This window comes from Miniopterus schreibersii, assembly GCF_964146895.1.
Source record: "Miniopterus schreibersii genome assembly, chromosome: 12".
NCBI classification, from domain to species: Eukaryota; Metazoa; Chordata; class Mammalia; order Chiroptera; family Miniopteridae; genus Miniopterus; species Miniopterus schreibersii.
The window spans coordinates 69,516,930-69,538,782 of NC_138112.1; the positions used below are offsets into that span (position 1 = coordinate 69,516,930).

Here is a 21,853-nt window from a genome sequence, read left to right on the forward strand (position 1 = left end):
GCTCCCTCCGAAACTCCCGTTGGCGAACGCGGCGCCCCGGCGGGGAGGTCTCGGCGGGCGGGCTGCAGCCGGGCAGGTTGGGCGGCCCCGCGCTGGGTGCCCTGCGCCCGCCCCCGCCCGGCCACCCCGCCCAGGCCTCGAGGCCACCTCACCAGCAGCGGAATGAAAACCGGTTCGACAGGTAACAAATAGGTGGGTTGTCACCGTTATTTCCCAACGCATGCGCTGTCGCTCCCCGGGCCACTCCAAGCTAATTAGCTCAGATCACCCCCGCTCCCCGCCCCAGCCACCAACACACACCGCCGCGAGCCAATAAAGCGTGAACCCGTCCGTCCGGCTCGCACTTTAGGACTTCCCGAGCGGCCGCGGGGGACGCCAGTCGAGGCCGGAGACGCTTACCTGCCGCTTCCCCTCGGCCGCTGCACCTGGCTGCAGGGGACCCCGTTCCGAGGGGCTGGAAGCGGCGCGCGGCGTCCCGGGCACGGTCTCTCGGCGGGACGCGAGGGCGCTTTGGCGACTCCTTCCCCGACCTGCCTCCTTCCCGACCCGGCAAAGGTGGGACGGCGCCGGCTCTGGTTACGGAAGCGGACGGTGCCGCGCGAGCAGGGTTCGAAAATGCCCCGCGCGTTCCTAGTGAAGAAGCCGTGCGTCTCCACGTGCAAGAGAAACTGGAGTGAGCTCCCGGACGAGGAGCGCGGCGAGATCTACGTGCCAGGTGAGGCGTCGGCCCGCGGGCCCCGCGTCCCCCCGGCCTGGGGCCCCGTCGAGGCGGCGGTCGCGCGGGGCGCAGCGGCGCGAGCCCGGCGGCCGGCGTAGTTGGGGCGCTCGACTTAATGTTTAAGCGGCCGAAGCCCCGTTAGCCCGCGGCGGGGGGGGAGGGGAGCGCTGGAGCGGCGGAAGGAGATGCCGCGCGGGGGCGGGGGCGGGGGCGGGGGCCGCCGGGTGGGGGCGACCGCGGTTCCCAGGCCCCTCGGCCCGGCCGCGAGCGCGCACGTCGGAGGCGCTCGGGTACGAGCGGTGCCTCCCTCCCTCCACCCGCCCGAGCCGCGGCGCGGGGGAGGCAGCGGGGTGTGTCACCGCTCAGGCGACCCTCCACTCTGGAGTCGTAAATCCAGAAAGTCGGGACTTTTATGAAGCGGGAAGAGGGCACTGGAGCGATGCCACCTTGGGGGGCAGGGAGTTTCGGCTGAGATTTGTGCAAAGTGTAAGATCGGCCCCAGAGTGTAAGCCGCCTTCATTGATCTCGCCCTCTCCCCAGCAACACTGGTGGCCAGAGGGATGCCGCGGTGAGGGTGAGGGTGAGGGTGAGGCTGAGGCTGAGGCTGCCCGGTGCTCGGAGGCCGTGGGGAAGGCGCTGGGCTGCGCCCCACTTTCCTGGAGACAAAGGTGGGATCAAGTCTCAACCTCTGCTAGAAACGCGCCTCCTCCAACCTTGCAGAGAACACAACTGAGCTGAAAGTGGTGTTAAGGCGGCCACCCCACGGCGAGGGGACCAGGCCGCGGGGAAGCTGATGCACCCAGTTTATTTTTGGAAGACGCCTTGACCGCGGCGTCGGAGTCCACTTTGAATGAGTAACCTGAGTTGTTCCTTCCTCCGGCGGCATCTCCTCTGCTGGCCCTGAGAGCGCACCCCCACCCCACCCCCACCCCCACCCCCACCCCCACCTCACCCCCACCCCCACCCCCACCCCCACCAGAACCTCGCGTCTGGAAAAAGCCGGCTTCCTTCGGAACGCCCCCTCCCCAGGCCCCGGGGGTGGAGCGGGGCTGTGCCGAGCGCCGGGTCCAGCGCCTCCAAGGGGGGAGAGGTTGTAGTTAACCAACCGACTTTGACCCTTGATCCTCTGGCTCCCTGGCACCGCCCCAGGCCTTGCAGGAAAGTGGAGAAATGAGGGCGGTGGGGGCCCTGTGAGGGCTCTTGCCTCAGTTTCTCTCCTGAGTACATTTTTGGAATTGGTGTAACGGTGAGATCTCTGTGGCCTGATCGGCCAGGACCCAGAGGCCGGAGGCGCTGGCCGGGTGTTGCATAGCTCAGCCTGTCTGGGGCCTGAGACCCCTTTTCCATGGCCTCCTTAAAACAAGGGACTGCGCCACAAGTCTCTGATGACTCCGGTGGGGAAACCAGGACAAAAAGGAAAGGGAGCTGCCTCCTCTCTTGAGGTGGACTGGAGCATGGGCCCAGGCTTGTTTATAGTGTCGCTTGCCCAAGTTCCCTGGCAAGCTGGCTGCTGCTCCAGGTCCAGAAGGGCTGGTGACGGCCGAGAACCGCTTCCTCCCTCCTGCCTCCTCCCTCACCTGTGTTTGACTTGCTGCTTAGCTGCTCCTGGGGATCAGATAAACTGAACTTGGACTGTGGTAAAGGTGAGCGGAGAGCCTTGCGGGAGACTCGGTGTGCTGTTATTTTTAGTTTTATTTCACATCCCAATCAGGAACAGATCATGTGTTGACTTTTACAAAGGACAAACAAATTCCGTTCGTTGAAATCGTTGACTTCCTTTCGCCTGGTGATTTTCCCCACCACAGTTCTGGTGGCTGGAGGGGGAGTAGGTGAGGAGACCTGCATCCCAGGGGTTGTCCCACCGGGTGCAGAGGAGGGCTTCTGGGTGTGTGTGTCACCTGCTGCTGCTATCCAGGCGAAGGAGACCTGCGGGCTCCTCATGCTGCAGGATGGTCCCAGGACGCTGGGTGAGGGTCTAACGGGAGGGTGCTCGTGAGAATCTGTCCTCATTGCTCTGGCGAGGGAGGATCCTGTGGGGTCAGGTAAAGGGTAGAAGTTAAAGAACTTAATTTTGCCTCAAAAGCCGTGTGGCCCACAGGAGAGTTTTCCCACAGTTTTTGGAAATGAGAAATGGAATGTTCCCGGGCCACGCTCGGGTGCCTCAGGTGGCTGGAGAGAGTGTACGGGGCAGGGGGTGGGGGGGCCCTGTCCCCTGGCTGGGCCATCTATCACCAGTCGACTGTGACCCCAGGAGCCAGCTGGGCACGTTTCCTTCACCCCACCCCACAGACTGGGCACGTTGTGACCAGCTGAGCACTGACCCCCATCCACTTCCCTGGGAGAGGCGCTGCAAGCGTGAGGAGCAGAGTGTTTGAGGTCCGGCCTTCCCGCCAGGGCCTCCGAGACCCTTAAAGCCCCCTCAGAGAGCACCTGGAAGTTGTTTTTACTGACTGAAGGCCCAGGCCCCAGCCTGGCTGCTTGAACTCCAGGGCCCCGTCTGACCACTCCAGCCTCTTTCCCTGAGGCACAGTTCAAGAGGTCCCCGACCATCACCCCCCCAGGGCAGAACCTTTCCCCTGGGCTTCACTTTTCTCCCAAAGGAGGGAAAAGCCCAGGAGTGGCTGGAGGGCCACAGGGGGTAGGAGATGGCCCCGCTGCGTGAGCAGTGAAAGGGTTTGCAGTTAAGGTTAAGATGGTACCTGCTAGTGCCGTCGCTCCTCTCTCCCCATGGTCTGCCCTGGCGTTTCTCCTTTGTTATGTCAGTATTGACTGTGGAGTGCTGGGAGTAATGCTGGTTTCTTGGGGATGAACCAAGAAACTGGTACTCGGCGGCTGAATTCCGTTTCATAGACTGAAGGGGAAGCTTCAAGCAGCTCCTCCAAGCCCGCTGAGTGCAATCTCACAAGGCCAGAAAGGCTCTTGAAAGTAGACGGAGCCTGGAAGCTGGAATAACATGAGCATCCCAGGGCCTCTTCCAGGCCCCCAGCCCCCTCCTCTGCCTCGAGCCTCTGTCTGCTCTGCCAGTTCAGCAGCACATGCCCACCCCAGGGAGGCAGCCAGGTTACCTTGTAGGAGACTGGTGTTTCTTCAGCCTGGCCCTGACTGGGCAGTGTGGGAACCTTAGAAAGGCTGAGAAAGTCAGCTTTGGGTCCCAGAATGCATGTGTGGGGGTGGGGAGAGATCAGGCTTCTGGTGGTGGTGATGATGATGATGATTTTTTTAATGTATTGATTTTAGAGAGAGAGAAGGAGGGAGAGAGAGAGAAAAAACCACATCAATTTGTTATTCCACTTATTTATGCATTCATTGGTTGTTTCTTGTATGTGCCCTGACCTGGGACTGAACCCGAAACCTTGGCGTATCGGGACGACACTCAACCAACTGAGCCACCCAGCCAGGGCTGGTGAGGATTATTCTTGTAATTCCTGGGAAGTGTTGGCCGTGAAGGACATGTTGGCCATGCTCTCCAGGGAGCAAGGCTAGGAGAGTGGACAGCCAGACTGGCTGGGGACAGAAAAGCAACTTGGGCCTGGTCAGTGGGTTAGATGGGACACCTACGTGTCCCATGGGGTGCCGTCACCCAAGCTGCCAAGCTGTTTGTCCCTAGCTTGGGTGACCCAGGGCAGAATCCTGCCAGACCATTTGTCCCAGAAAGAGAGCTGGTGGAGGCAGGCCCTCCCAGGAGCAAAGTGTGGGCTTTGTTGATATCGGGGTTCTTTTTAATGCTGATCACTTCCAACAAGTCTGGTGTGGAGTCCCACAGGATGCCCAGCCCTGCGCTGGACTGGAGGGTGGGAAGCGCTACGAGGCTAGTGTGAGGCTGAGTGCACAGTTTCAACTTCACTATGGACACGGTATGAAAAGTGGTTGGGGAACAGGGAAAAGATACTGCCTGAGAGAAAGACTTGGCGTCCACAGAATGGAAACACCAGGCCAAGAGACAGACCCATTGTTTCCAGGGCTTTGGCCTCTGCCAGTTGGCTGGCACCGGCTTCCTTTCAGGCATTGCTAGCTGACCTGGAGGTTGGGGCTGGAGGAGACGGGCACAGGACCCCCTGCCCTTGCTGATAAGGGTGTCATGCTGCCTAACATCAACCTGGGCTGTATTGACACACCGGGCTCCCCCCACCCCATTCAGAGCCGAGTGAGCCCCTGGCCTGAGGCCTTAGAGCAGGACCTGGCACTCTGTCCAATAATTGGCCCTGTAGCTTTAAAAACAAATTTTTTTATCCCCACTTGAGGATATGCCTGTTGATTTTATTATTTTTTTAATTTTTATTGATTTCAGAGAGAGGAAGGGAGAGGGAGAGAGAGAGAGAAACATCAATGATGAGAGAGTCATTGATTGGCTGCCTCCTGCACACCCTCACTGGGGATCGAGCCCGCAACCCTGGCATGTGCTGACCGGGAATTGAATCATGATCTGGTTCAGTTTGATGCTCAACCACTGAGCCACGCCCGGCCGGGCTGCTTATTGATTTTAGAGAGAGGGCATGGGGTACCGAGAGAGAGAAAAAGAAAGAGAAACATTAACGTGAGAGAGAACATCCATTGGTTGCCTTTCACATGTTCCCCAACTGGGGATCAAACCCGCGACCTAGTAGTTTTTAATGCAAGAGAGACAGGAGTTGCTAAAGGTGAGGGAGGGGAAGGCCCTTGGGTGGGAGGCTGTTCTAGGCCTGTGCCCTCAATGTCATGCAGGTGGAGACAAGTTGGGCCAACAGAAGGGGAACCCGCAAACCCCCTGCGGGAGTGAGGAGAGGGCCAGGCTGGTTTGGCCTTGCCACACTCCACAGCTGTGGGCGGGCAATGAATAGCCACAGTGGCCACCGCCTTGCCGGAAACATCTAATTAGGGGACAGAGGTGCACAAGCAGGGCCCAACCAGTTCTGCTTCCTGTCTCCTGCCACTCAGTGACACCCAGTGACAGGAGCGGCACACCGATCAGCACTCCCTGTGCGTGCGGCAGCATCAGGGACACGCTTGTGGGGGTGGTGGGAAGACAGGTTTGGTGGGGTGGTTGGCATGAGGCAAACATCCCCACCCTGGCAGCCAGGAGGCTGCCCCTCACTGGGGGTAGAGGAGGCACAAGGGCCAGGCCAGGGAGGCTCCCACTGTCCCCAGTTCCTTAGCACCATCATTTCAAGGTTTCTGGAACGGGAGAGGCAGGCACAGGGTCTCCGCCCAAACTGACCTGGATCCTTAGAACCGTAACCATAAACCCCTCACCTGCTGGAGCAGGGCAACCAGGAGTCACGGCCAGTTAACCCTCACCTGCTGTCCCTCCTCCCTCTGCCGCTCCACGCGCAGGTGTGGCCTGGCTGGCTCCCACTCGGGAGCCTCATCACGCTCTCATACCGAAAGACAGGAGAGGGTAGAGGTTCCTGTTTGTCTCTACCTGGATTGAGAAATGGAAATTGTCATTCAGCTTTGAGTTCTTGGCCAAGTTCTCCAATAGCTGCTAAGCTGCCAACACCCGGGCACGCCCGTGCTCCCCCCATTCCACGCACACAGACAACTGCCACTGCAGCAAGACAGGGACCCCAAGAGCTCCGGCCTGCTGTCCGGCCTGCCAGGGCTTGGGGAGGCGCCACGCCATCTCAGAGGCCAGGTCAGGGCCAGGCGCTGGTGAATCAACTCGCAGAATGAGGTGGCTTATTAAAGTCCCCCGGACAGACGGACGCCAGTGCCAGCAGAACGGGTTTTGGGCGGCGGGCCGGCGCATTCTTCCCCTGTCAGACCTTTGTTGTGTTTTGAGGGGGCGAGAGCTGGGGCCTCTCCCGAAACTTCGGTGCTATCATATTCGCCCTCCATTAGTGCGTTCTTCTGCCTTCCCCCATGTCCATCTGTCCCCCGGGCCTCTTCGCACTGTCCTGGCAGAGGAGGTGCGGGCGGCTGCCCTCCCGCCCCGGGGCCTGGTCCACTGTGTCTCACCAGCTGTGGGCCACAGGGCACAGAGGGCCTTGCCGTGGGTCTGACACCCCAACTCAGCCCTCTCCCTGAAGCTCACTCTTCCTTTCATTCTTGGCCCCTTTTGATTTTCCTTCTGAGGCTCGGAAAATGTTCCTGGCTTATGGGCTTTAAATACAGAGCTTTGCCTTTTTGGAAGAAGATTCTTGACTAAGCTGAAACATTAGGTGGTTTGCCCCCGTCAGCTCTGAGGCTTGTTCCCTCCGGGCCACACTCCGGGCTCTTCCTCCTTGGCCAAGCCTCCCTGGCCCCGTTTAGTGTGAGGTGTCTGCCGTGGGGAGCGGTCACGTCGAGGCTGCCAGGTATCGGTGCCGAGGAGGGCGGGGGCCCAGCCCTCACTGTGCCCCAGCGAGCGGTCCCTGCTGTGGGGGAGGGTTGCGTAACAGCTGGGCAGGCGGCCCAGGAGACTGTTACGCAGCATCCACCTGCTGCCTGCTGACCTCCTCCCTGCCCCACCCCACCTGCCTGTTTGCCTGCCAAGCGGGGCCAGCGGGAGTGGGGAGCCTGGAGCCCAATGGGCTGCGACAGCAGGGACTGGCCAGTCTGGAGGAGGAAGGGGCTAGGAGCGCCCAGTCCCCCAAGGCCAGCAGCTAAATCCGCCTGGAGGAGAGGCCCCGAGTGGCCCGGGCCACCAGGTACCCTTCTCGCGCAGGGATGAGTCCTTCGGCGCAGGGCCTCCAGTGGTGCCCTTTGTCCCTGCGGGAGCATGGATGAGGCCTGGAATCCAGAGGGACTGGCCCAGGTGGGGCAGGCAGACAACTCTGGAGGGATAATTGGCAAGGCAGGTTTGGCCCTCCCAGTTCCGCTAAGACACAGATTACTCAGCGGGCAGGCCTGTGGGTCGAGGCGCTTGGCTGGCGTCACCTGTAATTACCTTAATGGGGCAGGAGGGAGGTGCAGTGTGTAGTGGGCTGGGGTAGCCCTGCTCTGCCACATGCCTGCAAGGGGCGGGCTGGAGGCTCCAGGTTCCAACCAGCTCATTGCCAGGGAACCTTCCTGAAATCCCACTGAATCCTCTTTTCCCCACCAAGCCCCTCACCTGGCCGTTCTTCTCTCTGCAGTGAGCCTGGGCTTCTGTCCACCACAGCCCTGCCTGGAGCCGGAGCCATCAGTGGCTGAACCCCCTTCTTGCCCCCTGGCTTTGGACATGAGCCTTCGGGACTCCAGCTACAGTGTGGCCTCTGGACCTTGTGTGGTGGCCCAGCTGCCCTCTGAAGACATGGGCCATTTGGCAGACCCCCAGAGCAGAGACCATGGCTTCTTGCGCACCAAGATGAAGGTACTGACCCTCACACTGCCTCCGAGGAACAGCCCAATGTGGCACCAATGAGACCTAAGTAGAGACTGGCCTGGGATCTGGGTCCAGGTTTCTGCAGAGGTGAACCTCACTGGGGCATAGACAGGGCTGGAAAAGAAGAAAAGTGGGTCTAAAGTGAGAATGTCATGCATTGGGAAGCAGTGGGGTGCAAAAGACATTTAACTCTGGAGTCCATTCTGGGGGTTTAGTTTCATTTCTGGCCTTAGGGGGAGCCACCTCTTTACACTAAAGTCCTAGGAAAATCAGGGAGACATGAGGCTCGCTCAGCACCTTCTCCTAGGCCCCCCGTCTGGGCAAGTGAGATCTGGAGCCTGCTCGGTGGTTGACTGTCCGCTGAGGCATGTGCCCAAGTGTGCCACTTCTGGCAGCACTCAGAGCCTTGCACCTAGGGCAGGCCTGGTGGGCGTCTCGCTGTGCTCAGCAGTGGAAGCAGTAAGTTGTGCACCAGGCAACGGAAATGCCCCTGCTTTCGAGGAGCATGCCACCAGCAGGGCTGTCCCTGGTTGGGCCTGCCTTCCTAAAGGCTCCAGGACTGGGAGGCACCTGCCAGCGCTGATCTAGTGGAAGGGTTCTAGAAGCGCTATCCTATGTGCCAAGAGACTGGAGAAAACTGGCAGTGGAATACTGTTCCTTCCTCTGTTTCCTGCAGAGGCCAAGTGTGTGTTGTAATGAAAGGGGAACCACCAAGACGTGTGCTGGGCTGGCCAGAGAGCCGGCACAGTCAGTGCCCCTGGTCCCCCGCACACCTGTCCTCCCTGCCTTGGGCCCTGTGGGTAGGGAGCACGTGCAGAGAGAGCAGAGGGCACAGGAGGGCGGGTGTGCTGGACTGAGTCCTGGTCTTGACTAGCTAGCAACGGGGCATTTACCCGGTGCCAGAGCGGTGCAGGAGGAGGAGGTGCCTGGGGAGCTCAGGAGTTGCCAGTGACGACCACCCACAAAGTACAAGCAACCTCAGAGCACTGAGACCACTTCAGAATATATTTGAGAGTTTTCATAATTTAAGAAAACCACAGAACCACGAAAAATATTTATAAGCAAGAGAGTCATCAGGGTAGCAAGGGATTCAAACCATATCATGTCAGGCCTGGCTCAAGTAAAACCAGGGGGTGGGCTGGCCTGGAGGGGACCCCAGGCTCACAGTGGTGGCTTCAGCCTGGAGAGGCTGCTCGGAAGACAATGTCGTGGACATTTTCCCCATTCTAAGGCAGAGAATGAGAACAAGAGCAGAAACAAGGAAAGATTTGGGCTCAATGAAGGGGAGACCTTTCTAGCAGGTAGAGTTGCTGAGGATGAATTGGGCTGTTTATCTGGGAGTTGGCTGCTATCTCCAGAAAAGAAGGGGCTGGGTGGCAACCTTTACAGGGCACTTGGGACGCCCACAGAAGGCTGACAGTTGACCCAAAGGTTCCTTCCAGCCAGTTACCGCTGACCTCTGTGAACCGATAGCACAGAGGTGTGGCCTCTGGGGTGGGCAGCGCTTTCCTCAGGGGGTCTGGGGACTGGCATTTGTGTCCTGCCAGTCTGCTAACCTGCAGTCTCAACTCCTGGGTATCTGTCACATAGTCTGTCCTTGCCCACAGGTGACCCTTGGGGACAGTCCCAGTGGAGACCTCTTCACCTGCCACATCTGCCAGAAGGCCTTCACCTACCAGCGCATGCTGAACCGCCACATGAAGTGCCACAACGACGTCAAGAGGCACCTCTGCACCTACTGTGGGAAGGGTTTCAATGACACCTTCGACCTCAAGAGACACGTCCGCACCCACACTGGTGAGAGGAGCCCTGTGGCTGGGCGCCTGCCTGAGGCCGCGTGGGACGCCGAGGCGAGGCCTGCTGCCTGGGGGCGGGGGGCTGGGAGGGGCGTCACGTCACTCAGGGCAGCAGTCGTCCTCAGCTCATCAGTTAGGTCACTCAGGGAGTTGGAAACGGACAGGCTTCACCCCTTCCTCTTCCCCAGAGTCAGGTGGCCTGGCCTTTCTGTGTCTGGGAAGCTGCCGTCAGGTCCCTGACACCCAGCCCTGTCCTCCTCGCAGGCGTGAGGCCCTACAAATGCAGCCTGTGTGACAAGGCCTTCACGCAGCGCTGCTCTCTGGAGTCTCATCTCAAGAAGATCCATGGCGTGCAGCAGAAGTACGCGTACAAGGAGCGGCGCGCCAAGCTGTACGTGTGCGAGGAGTGTGGCTGCACGTCCGAGAGCCAGGAGGGCCACGTCCTGCACCTGAAGGAGCACCACCCCGACAGCCCACTGCTGCGCAAGACCTCCAAGAAGGTGGCCGTGGCCCTGCAGAACACCGTCACCTCCCTGCTGCAGAACAACCACCACCTCTGAGCTGCCCGGCCCGCGCCCCCTCCTGCAGCCTCTTGCTGGAACACTGATCGGGACCGGAGCCCCAGACCCCTGTGCCCACTCGGGCCCGCACTGCCCTCTGCCCATGTTTGCGTTTCTGTATTATGGGCGGGGGCCAATCCAAGCCCGCATTATGGGCAGACGCGTGCAGGTCTGGGGCAGGGGCAGCCAGGACTGCCTTCGATTGGAAGCAACCCGCTGCAGAGACAGGACTTCCTTCCCAGAGGAGGTGTGTGAGGATGACCCTGTGGCCGCCTCTCTGCCCCTGGAGCGCAGGGGCGGGGGCTGCTGGTCCCCCGTGGATGGCAGAGTCAGGAGCACTGGCAAAAAGCATGCTGGGAACAATGGAGGCAGCAGAGCTGCTAATGCTCAGGGCTGCCGGGGGCTCTGCCCTCCGACGGGGTGGGTGAGTGTGCACAACAGTTGATGTGTATGCCTGCATATCACCTCATTTTTTAAAATCAATGACAAGGTACCAAGGAGGTTTTATTTCCTTTTTTTTTAAAAGATGACAAATGTATAGATATTAATATATTTTTGGTGCTGATGGCGACTATTTTTAAGAGAGGACCGAGCTAGAGCTTATGTCCCTCCCCATGCAGTTCTATTTATCCTGGACATTTCACGCATCCTCTGTGCCATGGCTCTGGGGTGGCTGCCCCGACCCACCCGTGCTTCCTGCTGCCTGAGATATTTAACCTGAGTGCTTCCTCGCGCCTGCCTGGAGGATGCACTGCCCTTTCTGTTCAGCCTCTGCTACCAGGACAGCACATCACATCTGCTCTTCCCTCCCGAGGCTCTGCGTCCCTCCCACATCCTTTCTAGGCAAGCCTGGGGTGACCGAGGGCCTTCTTATCTCCTGATACCAGACCTTGCAACAGCTCACGTTGTGGAGGTGAGGCTTGTCACGCTGGGGCTTTAGGGGCACGCCTGGTGGGGTGAATCTTTGAGAGGCCCAGAGCCTGTGGCCTGAAGCACTGAGAAGAGTCCAGGGCCAGGCTGCAAGATCTGCTCTTTTCCTGGTTGAGTCAAAAACCCTAGGACAGCAGCAAAAAATTGGGACAGAATAATAACCAGACATATCAGAAACCTGTAGAGGGAGGACAGTATTAGATGGTTAATAAGTTATATTTGTAGCTTTTTTTTCTGACTGTTTTTCAAATAGTACAGCTGGGTCTTGAGCCCCTGAGGAGAGAGCCGCCACCTCTTAGGGACTCCCTTAGCTTGGCAGGTTTCCTGCTGATAACAGGGAAGGGGTGTGGGGCAAGGGGAGAGCTGGGCCGGGGCTGGGGCCAGCCTGCGGAAGACTGAGAAGGCACTTGAACGAGGTCCCCAGGACACCGCTGGCTGGGCCTCCCGTTAAGCCGAACCCCAACCAGAGCGTGCTCAGGAAGAGCAGCGTTGGGCGGCCCAGCCCCTGGCTGAGGCAAGGAGCCTCGCTGGGTCCCTCCAAATGAAGACTCTTGTTTTCTTTAGAGTGTGTGGGAGCTGCTGTATTCTGGAAGTTCTATAGGACAAAATAACACTATCTGGAAGCTCTGTTTGTTTACATTTCTGTATCCCTGTGTTCGTTGCCATTCTGAGGGAGTCACAGGCTCTGTGTTGTCGATTTTATTTTATAACTTTCTCCCCAACTATTAAAATCAAAGAAACACTTTTTTGTTTCTACTTTTTTGTCTTATAGGCCTCTTTTCCCACTTGCACAAAAATTAATCAAAACAATTGACACATTCTATTCAAAGCTTTACCCTTTTACCGCGACCAGTGGGCTTAGACAAATTCAGTGGCCAGGCTGCGGTCTCCGCAGTCAATCCTGTAGATCCCGGGCCGTGGCGGGGCCTCCCCTGGGGCTCTCTTCGCCTGCCTGATGCTCCCATCCTGACACACGGCTCTCCACTGGGCGGGTGCAGTCACTTGGGTCCAGTCTGGCTTCTCCTCCCAGCAACCTGCCAGGACCACAGGAGGAAGAGCTGCACTCCCAAATAACAGGGCACAAAGTTCATGTCACTTCGGGTCAGACACCTCCCTGTAGGGAGGGCCACATTTGCTCTGTGCCAGGTACACAGGTGTTTTCTGCACATTAGCTCACTCGCTCTCCCAGCCACCCTCTGAGGTAGGGGTTATCACTACCCGGCAGGGGAAGCTAGGTGGCTGGTCCAAAGTCTCCCGACTAGCAGTGGAGCTGGACACACACCAGACGGGCTCAGGGTCTATGCTTGGAAGCACTGCACGCACTGCGATGTAGAGACCAGGAGACCTCGGGGCACCTCGAGGAAATTCAACATAGAAGGAGATATGGGGATGACTGGGTCTTTCCCATCACCTACCCAGGATCGCTCATGGAGGCCTACTGTCCTGGGGACCCTGGCCCCCCAGTTCCAGCTCAGTATTTCTTCCTCACGCTCTGCCAGATGGACGAGGGCGGGGGGGTAGGGAGGCTGCCAGGCCTGGGCCTTGGCGGGATGCTCCAGGAGGCGTGAGAAGGGTCTGTTCTGGTGCTGTGAGGAGAAAGGAAACTGATCTAACCTCGAAGGCTGCCTGTGAGAAGCCCAGGATTGGAAAGGACCGTGGACCCTCCCTGTGTCTCTCTAAATAGCTAGACACAAAGGATTTCTCTTTATCTCTACAGCTCCAATATGAAAGACCAACCAGATCTCTTTTCTACGTGTCCCAAGAGGAGCAGAGCTCATTGCTGGGAGCCCAGATGATTAGCTGCTATGTAAACTTTAGGAGGAGGGTGGCCAGGCTTCCAGGAAGCTGGGCTTGGGGTTGGGGGTGGAGCCCTGGGCTCCCTCTGAGCTCTTTCCCCCACTCCTCAGAGAAGCCCAAGGGCCGGACAGCACTCTGGTGAGCCCTTCCCTGGCAGACTCGGGCCAGTCATACTTTAAGGGCTAATCATGAGCTCCAGGCTGTAGGATGGGTGCCATGAGGGAAACAAGAACAGTATGGGGATGGGGATCTCCACTGACTGGGAACTGGGCCCTGGCCAGGAGAGAGAGATTAGTGCAAGTCAATATATAACTGAGGACAAATGGTATGGCCAGGCTACAGGCGCCATGGGGCCCAAAAAAGAGTCTTTTGTATCTGAAAGAATAAAGACTTCTTGGGCCCGGCCAGGCGTGGCTCAGCAGTTGAGCATTGACCTAGGATCCAGGAGATCGAGGTGCAGTTCCCTGTCAGGGCACAAGCCTGGGTTTTGGGCTGGATCCCCAGCAAGGGGTGTGCAGGAGGCAGTGGATCAATGACTCTTTCTCATCATTGATGTTTCTATCTCTCTCTCCCTCTCCCTTCCTCTCTGAAATCAATAAAGATATATTTTTTAAAAAATGACTTCTTGGAAGAGGTGGGATCCAGCTGGGCTGGAGAAATGGGATCTGAACAGAGCGAAAGAAAAGGGAAGGGGTTTCTCAGGGAGGACAAGAGGGGATTGGTGGGCAGTGGGTAGGCAGAGGCTCTCACCATAGACGTGCCTCAGAGAAATGGTGGGCTCGGCGCCAGACCACCTCAATAAATATCACAATAAAGTAAGTCGTAATCTTTTTGCTGGTGGAGGGCCTTGCTTTCAATTTGTAAAAAACAAAAAACACAACATCTATGAAGTGCAATAGAGCAGGGTGCAATGAAACGAGGTATGCCTGTATTTCCATCAATAATCTGGAGCCCTGGCCATTTGGTCAGCCACACCGCAGGTAACTGTTGAGCCCTGCCCAGGTGCCAGGAAGAGGAACTGGTAACAAAACAAGATTCGGAGACAGAAGAGCCGGCTGGGACGGAGCAAGGGGGTCTTATTCAGGATAAGGGTAAGGGTGCAGCCCTATTTTTATACCGAAAAGCAAGGGAACCAAGTGCAGGGTGGGAAAACTTTACAACAGGAAGTGCTGTAAAGGTTTGCACTTTATATTGTTACGTATTTTCTAATTTTTTTTACAATGAGTATATATTATTTTTACAATCAGAAGGAAATAAAGTTATAAAACAATTTAGGGGTTTTAGTTGACCTGAAATTCAATGCGTCAACAGGGAGATGGGGCTGCCCCCGAGAAAAGCTAATGTGATCTTGGACAGTAACAGAAGTGTAGCAACCAAGACCACCTCCCTCGGCCTTGGGCTAGTTACCAGTCAGTGGGTGGCAGAGGAAGATCAGAGACGGGCTGAGGCCCAGCCCTGCCTCATGCTGTCTGTGTGGCCTTGGGCGAGTGACCTAACCTCTCAGTTTCCTCATCTATAAAATAAGGTGGGTTCCTAAGTTCAAAAGTCCGTTTCTGTTATAAAGACTTTATGTCTCCAGGCCCCCACCTCCATAAAACCCTTGAAGAAACTGACACACTGCAGCGGAGGTGCGGAGGCTCTGAAGCCTGAGAAGCTGCTCTGAGTGGAAAGCACAGGGCTGAGGAGTCTCTACAGGGACTCCTTCACAGGGCTGACGGCTGGACAAGTAATCTTCCAGGCTCTTTCCACCCACAAAATCCTAAAAGGTCCAGCCCTGGCCGGCATGGTTCAGTGGTTAGAGCACCGGCCCCACACTCTCACATTGATGTCTCTCCCCCCCTCGCCCCCCCCCCCCGCTTCCTCCCTTTCTTCCCTCCCTCTCTCTGAAAAGCAATGGAAAAATCCTTGGGTGAGAATTTTTTTAAAAATCCGAAAGGCCGGGCCATAGTGCAGTGGTCATGACCGCCAGGCCTAATCACCATTCCCAAGATCACAGCCGGTATGAAAATGCTGGTGAGCAGAGTGAAATGGAAAGGGAGGCACCAGAAAGAGCCGCACTGGGGTGATGAAGGGGCGGACTCGCGGTGGCCAGGGGCTCCCCTCTCCCTGCCGCTGGCTCTGGCTCGTCCTCTGGGGCCACTCAACACCAGTCCACACTCTCAGGCGATGGCAGCCACCTGACCCAGGATGTCCCAGACTGACCCTCCTCCTTTCCTCATGCCAGCCCCCCCCCCAAGTTTCTAGAGTCTGTTTTGAAACTCCAGCCCCAACCCCCAAGCCAGCGTCTCCCAGCTCTTCTAGTTCCTTCCTGTAACCAATCAGCCCACTCCTCTCAATCCCCTGGGATCGCCCTCCCTGCCTGGCAGCTCTCCCGGGCAGCAGGCCTGCTGACACCTGGGGGCTCAGGTCCCTCGCCACTGCGGGGCCTGTCCTGGGCAGGGGTGGTGCACTGAATCAGGTCCGCCAGGCCTGTTTCCTGAATGTAAGAGCTGGGTACGGCGTGAATGATTTCCTCTCTTCCTCACCCGTTCTCTCTACATAAAATGGGTAGGAGAACTATTTCTCCCCTGACCAACCTTTCAAAGCAGAATGAAACACAAATCAGGCATCTAAAAATGTGCTCAGAGATGCACGGGGTGGGGAGCCAGGGCCACATCCTGCCCAAGTTTCAAACAGGAACGCCCACCTGTCTTCAGACCCCACCACTGCCTTCAGACCTGAGGGGCAGCTAACGCCCCCACCACCACCACCAAGAGGAAACCTGGGCGGAGCTGCCCGAGGCTGAGAGCCAGAGGGTGCCACAGGCTCAGCTGCTCTGTGTCCAAGTTCCTGGGCCACCCTCCCCATGAGCGCCACAGCGGCACATCTCAATCCCCAGAGCAGAGGGACTACAGCACGGCGGGGAGGAGGCCACATCAAGAGAGGCTCCTGGGTCGCTGAGAGATGCCAGGGACATGCGCTGCTAACCCCAGAGTTCTTGAGTCAAGCATTTGGCTTTAGACATGTTGATAAACAGTCCTGTAACAGCAGCTAATCACCCCTTCCATTTATTAAGCTCCTACTATGCGCTGCATGCTGGGCTTCTCTCTGACATCATCGCTAATTTCCACAACAACCCTGGGAGGTAGTTATTACTGTTCCTATTTTTAGACAAAGAAGTTGAGGCTGGGGAGATTCAATGTCTTGCTCAAGGTCACGGGGATAGTAGGCGATGACACCAGGCTCTAGCCTGAGGGCTATTGGACTTGAGCTGGGGCTCTTGACTTTATTATTATTTTTTTTTGTTAATCCTCACCTGAGGATATTTTTTCCATTGATTTTTTTAGAGAGACTGGGAGAGACAGGGAAACATCGATGTGAGAGAGACACAATGATTAGTTGCCTCCTGCATGTGCCCCAGCTGGGGCCGGGGATCGAGCCTGCAACCTAGGTACATGCCCTTGGCTGGAATTGAACCCGCGACCCTTCGGTCTGCGGGCCGAGACTCTAACCACTGAGCAAAACCAGCTAAGGTTTAACTTTCTTTAAAAATATACTTTCATTGATTTTTTTTTAGAGATAAAAAGGAAGAGAGAGGGAGAGGGAGGAACATTGATGAGAGACAATCACCAATCGGCTGCCTCCTGCATGCCCTCTACTGGGGATCTCGCCTGCAACCGGGCCATGTGCTCTCACCGGGACTCTAACCATGACCTCTTGGTGCACGGGACAGAGCTCAACCACTGAGCCACACCAAGCAGGGCTGGACTTTCAAATTAGCAATGACTGTGGAATGGGCGACCCTTTCCTTTCAGTTCTTCACTTACTGACACTGAGCACCTACTGTGTGCCAGGTGCTGTGCTGAGGATCCAGATACAAAGATGAATGAGGCACGAGCCCTGAGCTCCGGAGCTCACCTTCCAGTGGGAAACGGGCCCGCTGGGTGGAAGGGACAGGAGCAGCAGAGGGTGAGAACTGAGGACAGCAGGAACGGGGCCAGGCTGTCCCTGGCTCTGCCCTTGAGCAGAGATCTCTGAAGCCCCCAAATGCCACCCATGTTAACACAGTTGAGGGAGGGGAAAGAAGGGAGAAACCCTGACAGTTGAGTCCTGCGCCCCATCTGCTGGCCTGAGTGCACAGCCCCTATTACTTCTCTCTGGACAGGAAAGTGAAGCCTAAAGAGATCAACAACCCGCCAAAGTCGCCAAGGCCGCCGGGCAGCTGGGACTGGCTCTCTCCAGGGCATCACACTGTCTTCACAAAAAACACAAGAAAAGAGAGTTCTGGAAACACCTAAGCCCAACTGCAGCAAAAAAGCTGAAGTCCTCGGAGGGAAAGTAAAGGGCCCAGGGGCGTCGGGGGTCTAGCTCCTGCCACAGAAATGCCAGGTGTCCTTGTTCCTGTTAAAGCCGCAGCCACCAGGTCTTAAATATTCCTGTTAAACCTGGAGAAAGGGCCAGAGGGGACCAGGAGTGGGTTAGGATGTCCCAAACCCACAGCTCTGACATGAACTCCCAATATCCGCCCCCATGTGTACCCTGACCTCCTCCCTAGTCCCAGTTTTCCAAGGTAGTGATCTTGCTAAGAAACTCATCCTGTCCTCGCCACCTAGGCTCATCCAGTCCAGCCAGCTCCTGCCCAGACCCCTCCCCGCCTCCCCCGCCTCCCCCGCCTCTGGGGGGGACTCCAGGTAACAGGCCCAGGCGCCTCCCTCTCCCCACACGCAGCGGGTGAGTTGCTGAAGGAACCCAGGAGAACTGGTAGAACTTGTGTCCCTTTTGCCAGAGGCACAAACGAACCTGCCAGCGGTAATAACAGGGCAAAGGAGCGGACCCACCTGGGAAGAGGAGGGCAGGCTGGCCGCCAACAGCCATGCCAGAGGCCCTGCCACTAGGGCCTTGCTTAGAAGCAAGAGGGGTCCTTGGAGAGTGGGGTTTTCTACATTGCTGCCGTACAGTCCTGACTGGCCTCTCCCCCCCCAACAAGACAATCCCCTCTAACACTAACACCCCCATACCATCTCTTCCACCATCTCCCAGGAGTCCTGAGACATTCATGTCCACAGCATTAAGCCGGAAACTCTAGGGGTCCACCACGCCCCCCAGGCAACAGCTGGTGTGAGGGGAGGAGATGAGGCTCTGGGCGCCAGGGCAGAAGGGAAGGGAGTCGTCCTTACAGGCTTGGTGCCCAGGTGGGGGGCCGTGGGGGACCCTGGCTTCCCTAAGGAGGCCGCGAGCTCTGCAGGTGAGCGCTGGGGAAGAGCCCTCTACAGAGTCTGCTTTGTTTGGGGGGAATTTGTTAAAGAGAAAGCAGAGGGAAAAGAGCAAAACATCTGTGGTCTGGGTGGGAGAGTCAGGGAAAATCAAAATGCATCCAAATTCAACATGGTGCATTAAAATGTGATGTCAAAGTGAGCTTTTGGCAGGTAAAATTTTAGCCTTAATATAAAGAGTTCTTACATCTCAACAAGAAAAAGTGTACCATTAAAAACTGGCAAATAGTGTGGAGAAGCTATTCATGAAAGAGCTTCAAATGATCAAAATCATATGAAAAAATCAACTTCATTCTTAATCAAAGAAATGAAAATGAAAATTGGATATAGAAGTTATCATAAAACATTCTAATAATGGAAAATAGGAACAATTTAAGTGTCTAACTCTAGAAAACCATTAAAATGATAAGGAAATATGTATTCATTAAATATGTTGTTATAAAAATATTTACTAACAGGAAGATGTTTACAATACATCAAGTTTAAAAGCAGGTCCCAAGCAGTGCTATGGGTAGGCACATTTTCCATGTTTGTAAACACAAGTGAGTCCATGTGTACATCATAAAAGTCAAAGGAGACTGAATACCACATGTTCACAATACTGAGTTATTACTCAGTGGCGGAATCATGATTTTTAATTTCATCAGTTTGTCTATATTTCTATATTTTGTACTTTTTCTACACTAATTCCATATTGCTTTTGTACTGAAAAGAAACCCTGGTGACTTTGAAAGAGTCCTTGGCTGAGTCAGTGGGAGAATCGCTTGCGTGATGGGCACACTCCTCACCAAGAAGGGGCGAGTCTTGTCTCTTAATCATAGAAGTGGGGGTGGGGGTGGGGGTGGGGGGGAGGAAGGTTGAGGTCCTAGGTCACCTGGGGCGCAGAGATGAGGTAAGGAAAGAGATCCAGGAACCCCAACTCTGAAGATACTCCAAAATCTACAGCGGCCCATGACCTTGCATAGAAGGCGCAGAGGACGGAGTCAGAGGACCTGAGTAAATCCTAGGTCTACCAGTTGACACTGAGGAAGGAAGATGCTTTATTTTTCTAAAACTCAGTGTCCATAAAGGGAAGTAACAGTAACGCAGAATTATTGTGAGGATTTTATACGACATTTATTTGCTTTGCACGGTATTAAGCCCCAAACAAATGTTAGATGTTGTAGTTAATAACAGTCATCTCTGATTCAACCTTAGCAAGAAAGGCGGCCAGTGGCTGCGGCCAAGTTTGCGCTGGCCCATGAGAAAGCTGGATATGCTGGAGGGAGGGACAATTTTCCCATGTGGTTCAGGCAAAGTCTTGGATTTCCTGGTTCATAGTAATAGAATATAAAAATAAAAATAAAGTACACTTACTCTGAGCTCAGAGGAAGGTGCTTGGGGACCTGACTACTCTTTGAGGAAACAATATATAGCTCGTGACGAGAAATCCCTGGTGAGTCGCATGCTGGGCTCTGGGAAGGAGAAAATGAAAAAAAGCGCAGAAGTCTCTGATCCCCTTCGCTTATACTTGTTTACTGATGTTCTGGAAAAATGTTTGGAGGCTGAGCTGGGTGGACCAAGGATGCCAGAGCTTGTCATCTAAGGAGACGGGGAGAGGCTGGCTGGTGGTTCCGGTCGGATGGGTCCCCACCCGCACGCGACGGGGGGAGGCATGGCTTCTGGGCGGAGGCGGCACTCGCATGAATCACGAGCCCCTCTTGCTCATAACTGGTTAGCTGCTCTTCCAGTGCCACTCAGCTTTCACGCAGGTGGCCCCAACTGTCCTCCAAGACTACTGCGTGCTGTCTTCAGCCCACCAGATGGGGGGCATTCATTGACAGGTGACACGTTGTCTACGTATTGACCATGGTGGAGACTCATCTCATTCTAGGCTTCCCCTCCACCTTTCCTTCCCTTTCCCGCCTCTTCCTCCATCGTTTTAATCGCTCTTCCTCTCCTTCTCGCGCCCCTCTCTGGTTCTAGACCCAGCCAGACCTTCCTCGGTGCTCTTCACGCCACCACACGGAGCCAGCCGACGCCAGGGTGCCCTGAGCTGTGTGACGAGGGGCGCGGAGGGGGCGCCGCCCCTTCCCGGCTGGCCGCCGGGGCTTCGGCTTCCCGCGCTTTAGGCCTCGTTTCCTCACGAGTCCCTTCCTCAGTTATCCAGCAAGTCTTTTAAAACCTTTCCGTAACTGATACCCCTGCCAACCCCACTCCCCGGCCCCCAGGCCGCTCCCTCCCGGCAGAGCCCTCTGATTCGGCTACATCTTGCTGGTGCTGACATGCCCCAGACCGAGCCCGCTCCGCTCCGGGTGTGGTTTCGCCTGGTGACAGAGACACAGCAGCCGCCTTGTCCCCTGTGACAGTGGGGAGAGGAGCTTGTGCTCACTCCGGGCTTCCCTCCCATTCTCGGCTCCCCCAGGCTCTTCGTTTATCCCCGCTATCCAGCCAAGTGCCAGGATGGGAGCTTTTTCTGTCTCCTTCATTCGTCAGAACCTCACCCCAGTATGTTTTTTCTAATCTGAATCTCATTTCGAAATCTCCTGCCCGAGGGGTTTCCCAACGCCTCTCAGCTTCGAATCAACCTGCTGTTTACAGCACACCCAGATCAGGGATACAGACGTCAGGGGGGACCAGTTCTGACACTCCGCCCTGAAGACACCCCTGACACCTGGGCAAACATTCCTTCCTTATCTCCCTGAAGGGAGAAACCAAGCAGGTTCCAAGCTGAGAACAGGAGCTGGCCGGAAGGCAGACGCCGGCTTGGCCATATCCTTCCCCTGGGGAGACGGTCGGGGGCTTGCCGTACATGGAGGTCCAGCCTGCACCAGGGGCGATCCTCTCCAAGCAGCCCACGGAATTCAACTGCCCCCCAAAGTGCCAATCCCCCTCAGGGGGCCATTCCCCAGAAATGTGAATTTAAGTTCCCTGCCCACGGCTTAACGGGGTGGATTTCTGGCCAGAGGGACCTTGGGCCAGGAGCAGCCTCTAGAACAAACATAGAGAAGTGGGTCAGTGTGTTTTTGAACAAAGGAAAACAGGTTGTTCTCTACATACAAAGGTGACCCACTCACTACCTGCCTCAGCAACAGGAAAGCTCTCCAGCAAGGAGGGTCGGGGCGGTCCCAGCGTGGGGACGGCCCCTCACCCAGAGGAAGCTGCAGGACCAGTGTGGGGAGAAGCGGCAACCTGGGTCTCTCCAGCATGCTCTAGCCAAGACGACAATTCACCTTGAGTTTTATTTTATACATCTACTGAAAGCCCAGTTCTGCATCTAAGTTCCTGAGAGCCAATCCCTTTGTGCAAATGAGCAGAGTGGAACCTGGATGTCAAGTGGCCTCTGAGGCTCTGGTCTCTCATCAAGGTGAATGCTGTGGGCGGTGGGCTGTGGGCTGGAACAAAGCCTTTCTCGCTGCTCCTCTAATCTGAGGCGAGAAAACACCCGATGCCCCAGCAAACTCCTGCTCTTGGCACTTGGTGTCACTCTTGCTTCACCTTGACTCAGCTCAAAGCCTTCAGACCAGTGACCATCATCACAGAGGAGACAACTCTCTCCT

At 56.3% G+C, this 21,853-nt stretch overlaps 1 protein-coding gene and 1 long non-coding RNA gene across 7 annotated transcripts in view; one reads left to right on the forward strand and one right to left on the reverse strand.

Annotated features, from left to right (window-relative positions):
• The first annotated feature begins 300 nt into the window (after positions 1-300).
• On the forward strand, positions 301-11,992 carry OVOL1 (ovo like transcriptional repressor 1). Its single transcript, XM_081153028.1, has 4 exons — positions 301-715; positions 7,750-7,967; positions 9,587-9,776; positions 10,040-11,992. The coding sequence occupies exons 1-4, from the start codon at positions 616-618 to the stop codon at positions 10,333-10,335; spliced, it is 804 nt and encodes a 267-aa protein (XP_081009154.1). The 5' UTR covers positions 301-615; the 3' UTR covers positions 10,336-11,992.
• LOC308564619 overlaps positions 2,392-21,853 on the reverse strand; it is a 38,421-nt gene continuing 18,959 nt past the window's right edge. The window contains exons 3-9 of one of the 6 annotated variants that reach the window (XR_013999973.1): positions 12,102-12,299; positions 11,225-11,390; positions 7,976-8,093; positions 5,993-6,116; positions 3,784-3,907; positions 3,418-3,654; positions 2,416-2,748 (exon numbers count right to left, since the gene is read on the reverse strand). This is a non-coding gene — a long non-coding RNA (uncharacterized lncRNA). Of the gene's footprint in view, positions 2,749-3,417; positions 3,662-3,783; positions 3,908-5,992; positions 6,117-7,727; positions 8,094-11,224; positions 11,391-12,101; positions 12,300-21,853 lie in introns of all 6 variants that reach the window. The other 5 variants (XR_013999974.1, XR_013999975.1, XR_013999972.1 and 2 more) reach the window with 5 other exon arrangements.

Excerpts from the sequence above, each read along its gene's own strand:
- OVOL1 (XM_081153028.1), top strand. The coding sequence starts at position 616 with ATGCCCCGCGCGTTCCTAGTGAAGAAGCCGTGCGTCTCCACGTGCAAG. Across the intron at positions 7,968-9,586 it reads TCTTGCGCACCAAGATGAAG|GTGACCCTTGGGGACAGTCC; the intron begins GTACTGACCCTC and ends CCTTGCCCACAG. Across the intron at positions 9,777-10,039 it reads ACACGTCCGCACCCACACTG|GCGTGAGGCCCTACAAATGC; the intron begins GTGAGAGGAGCC and ends TCCTCCTCGCAG.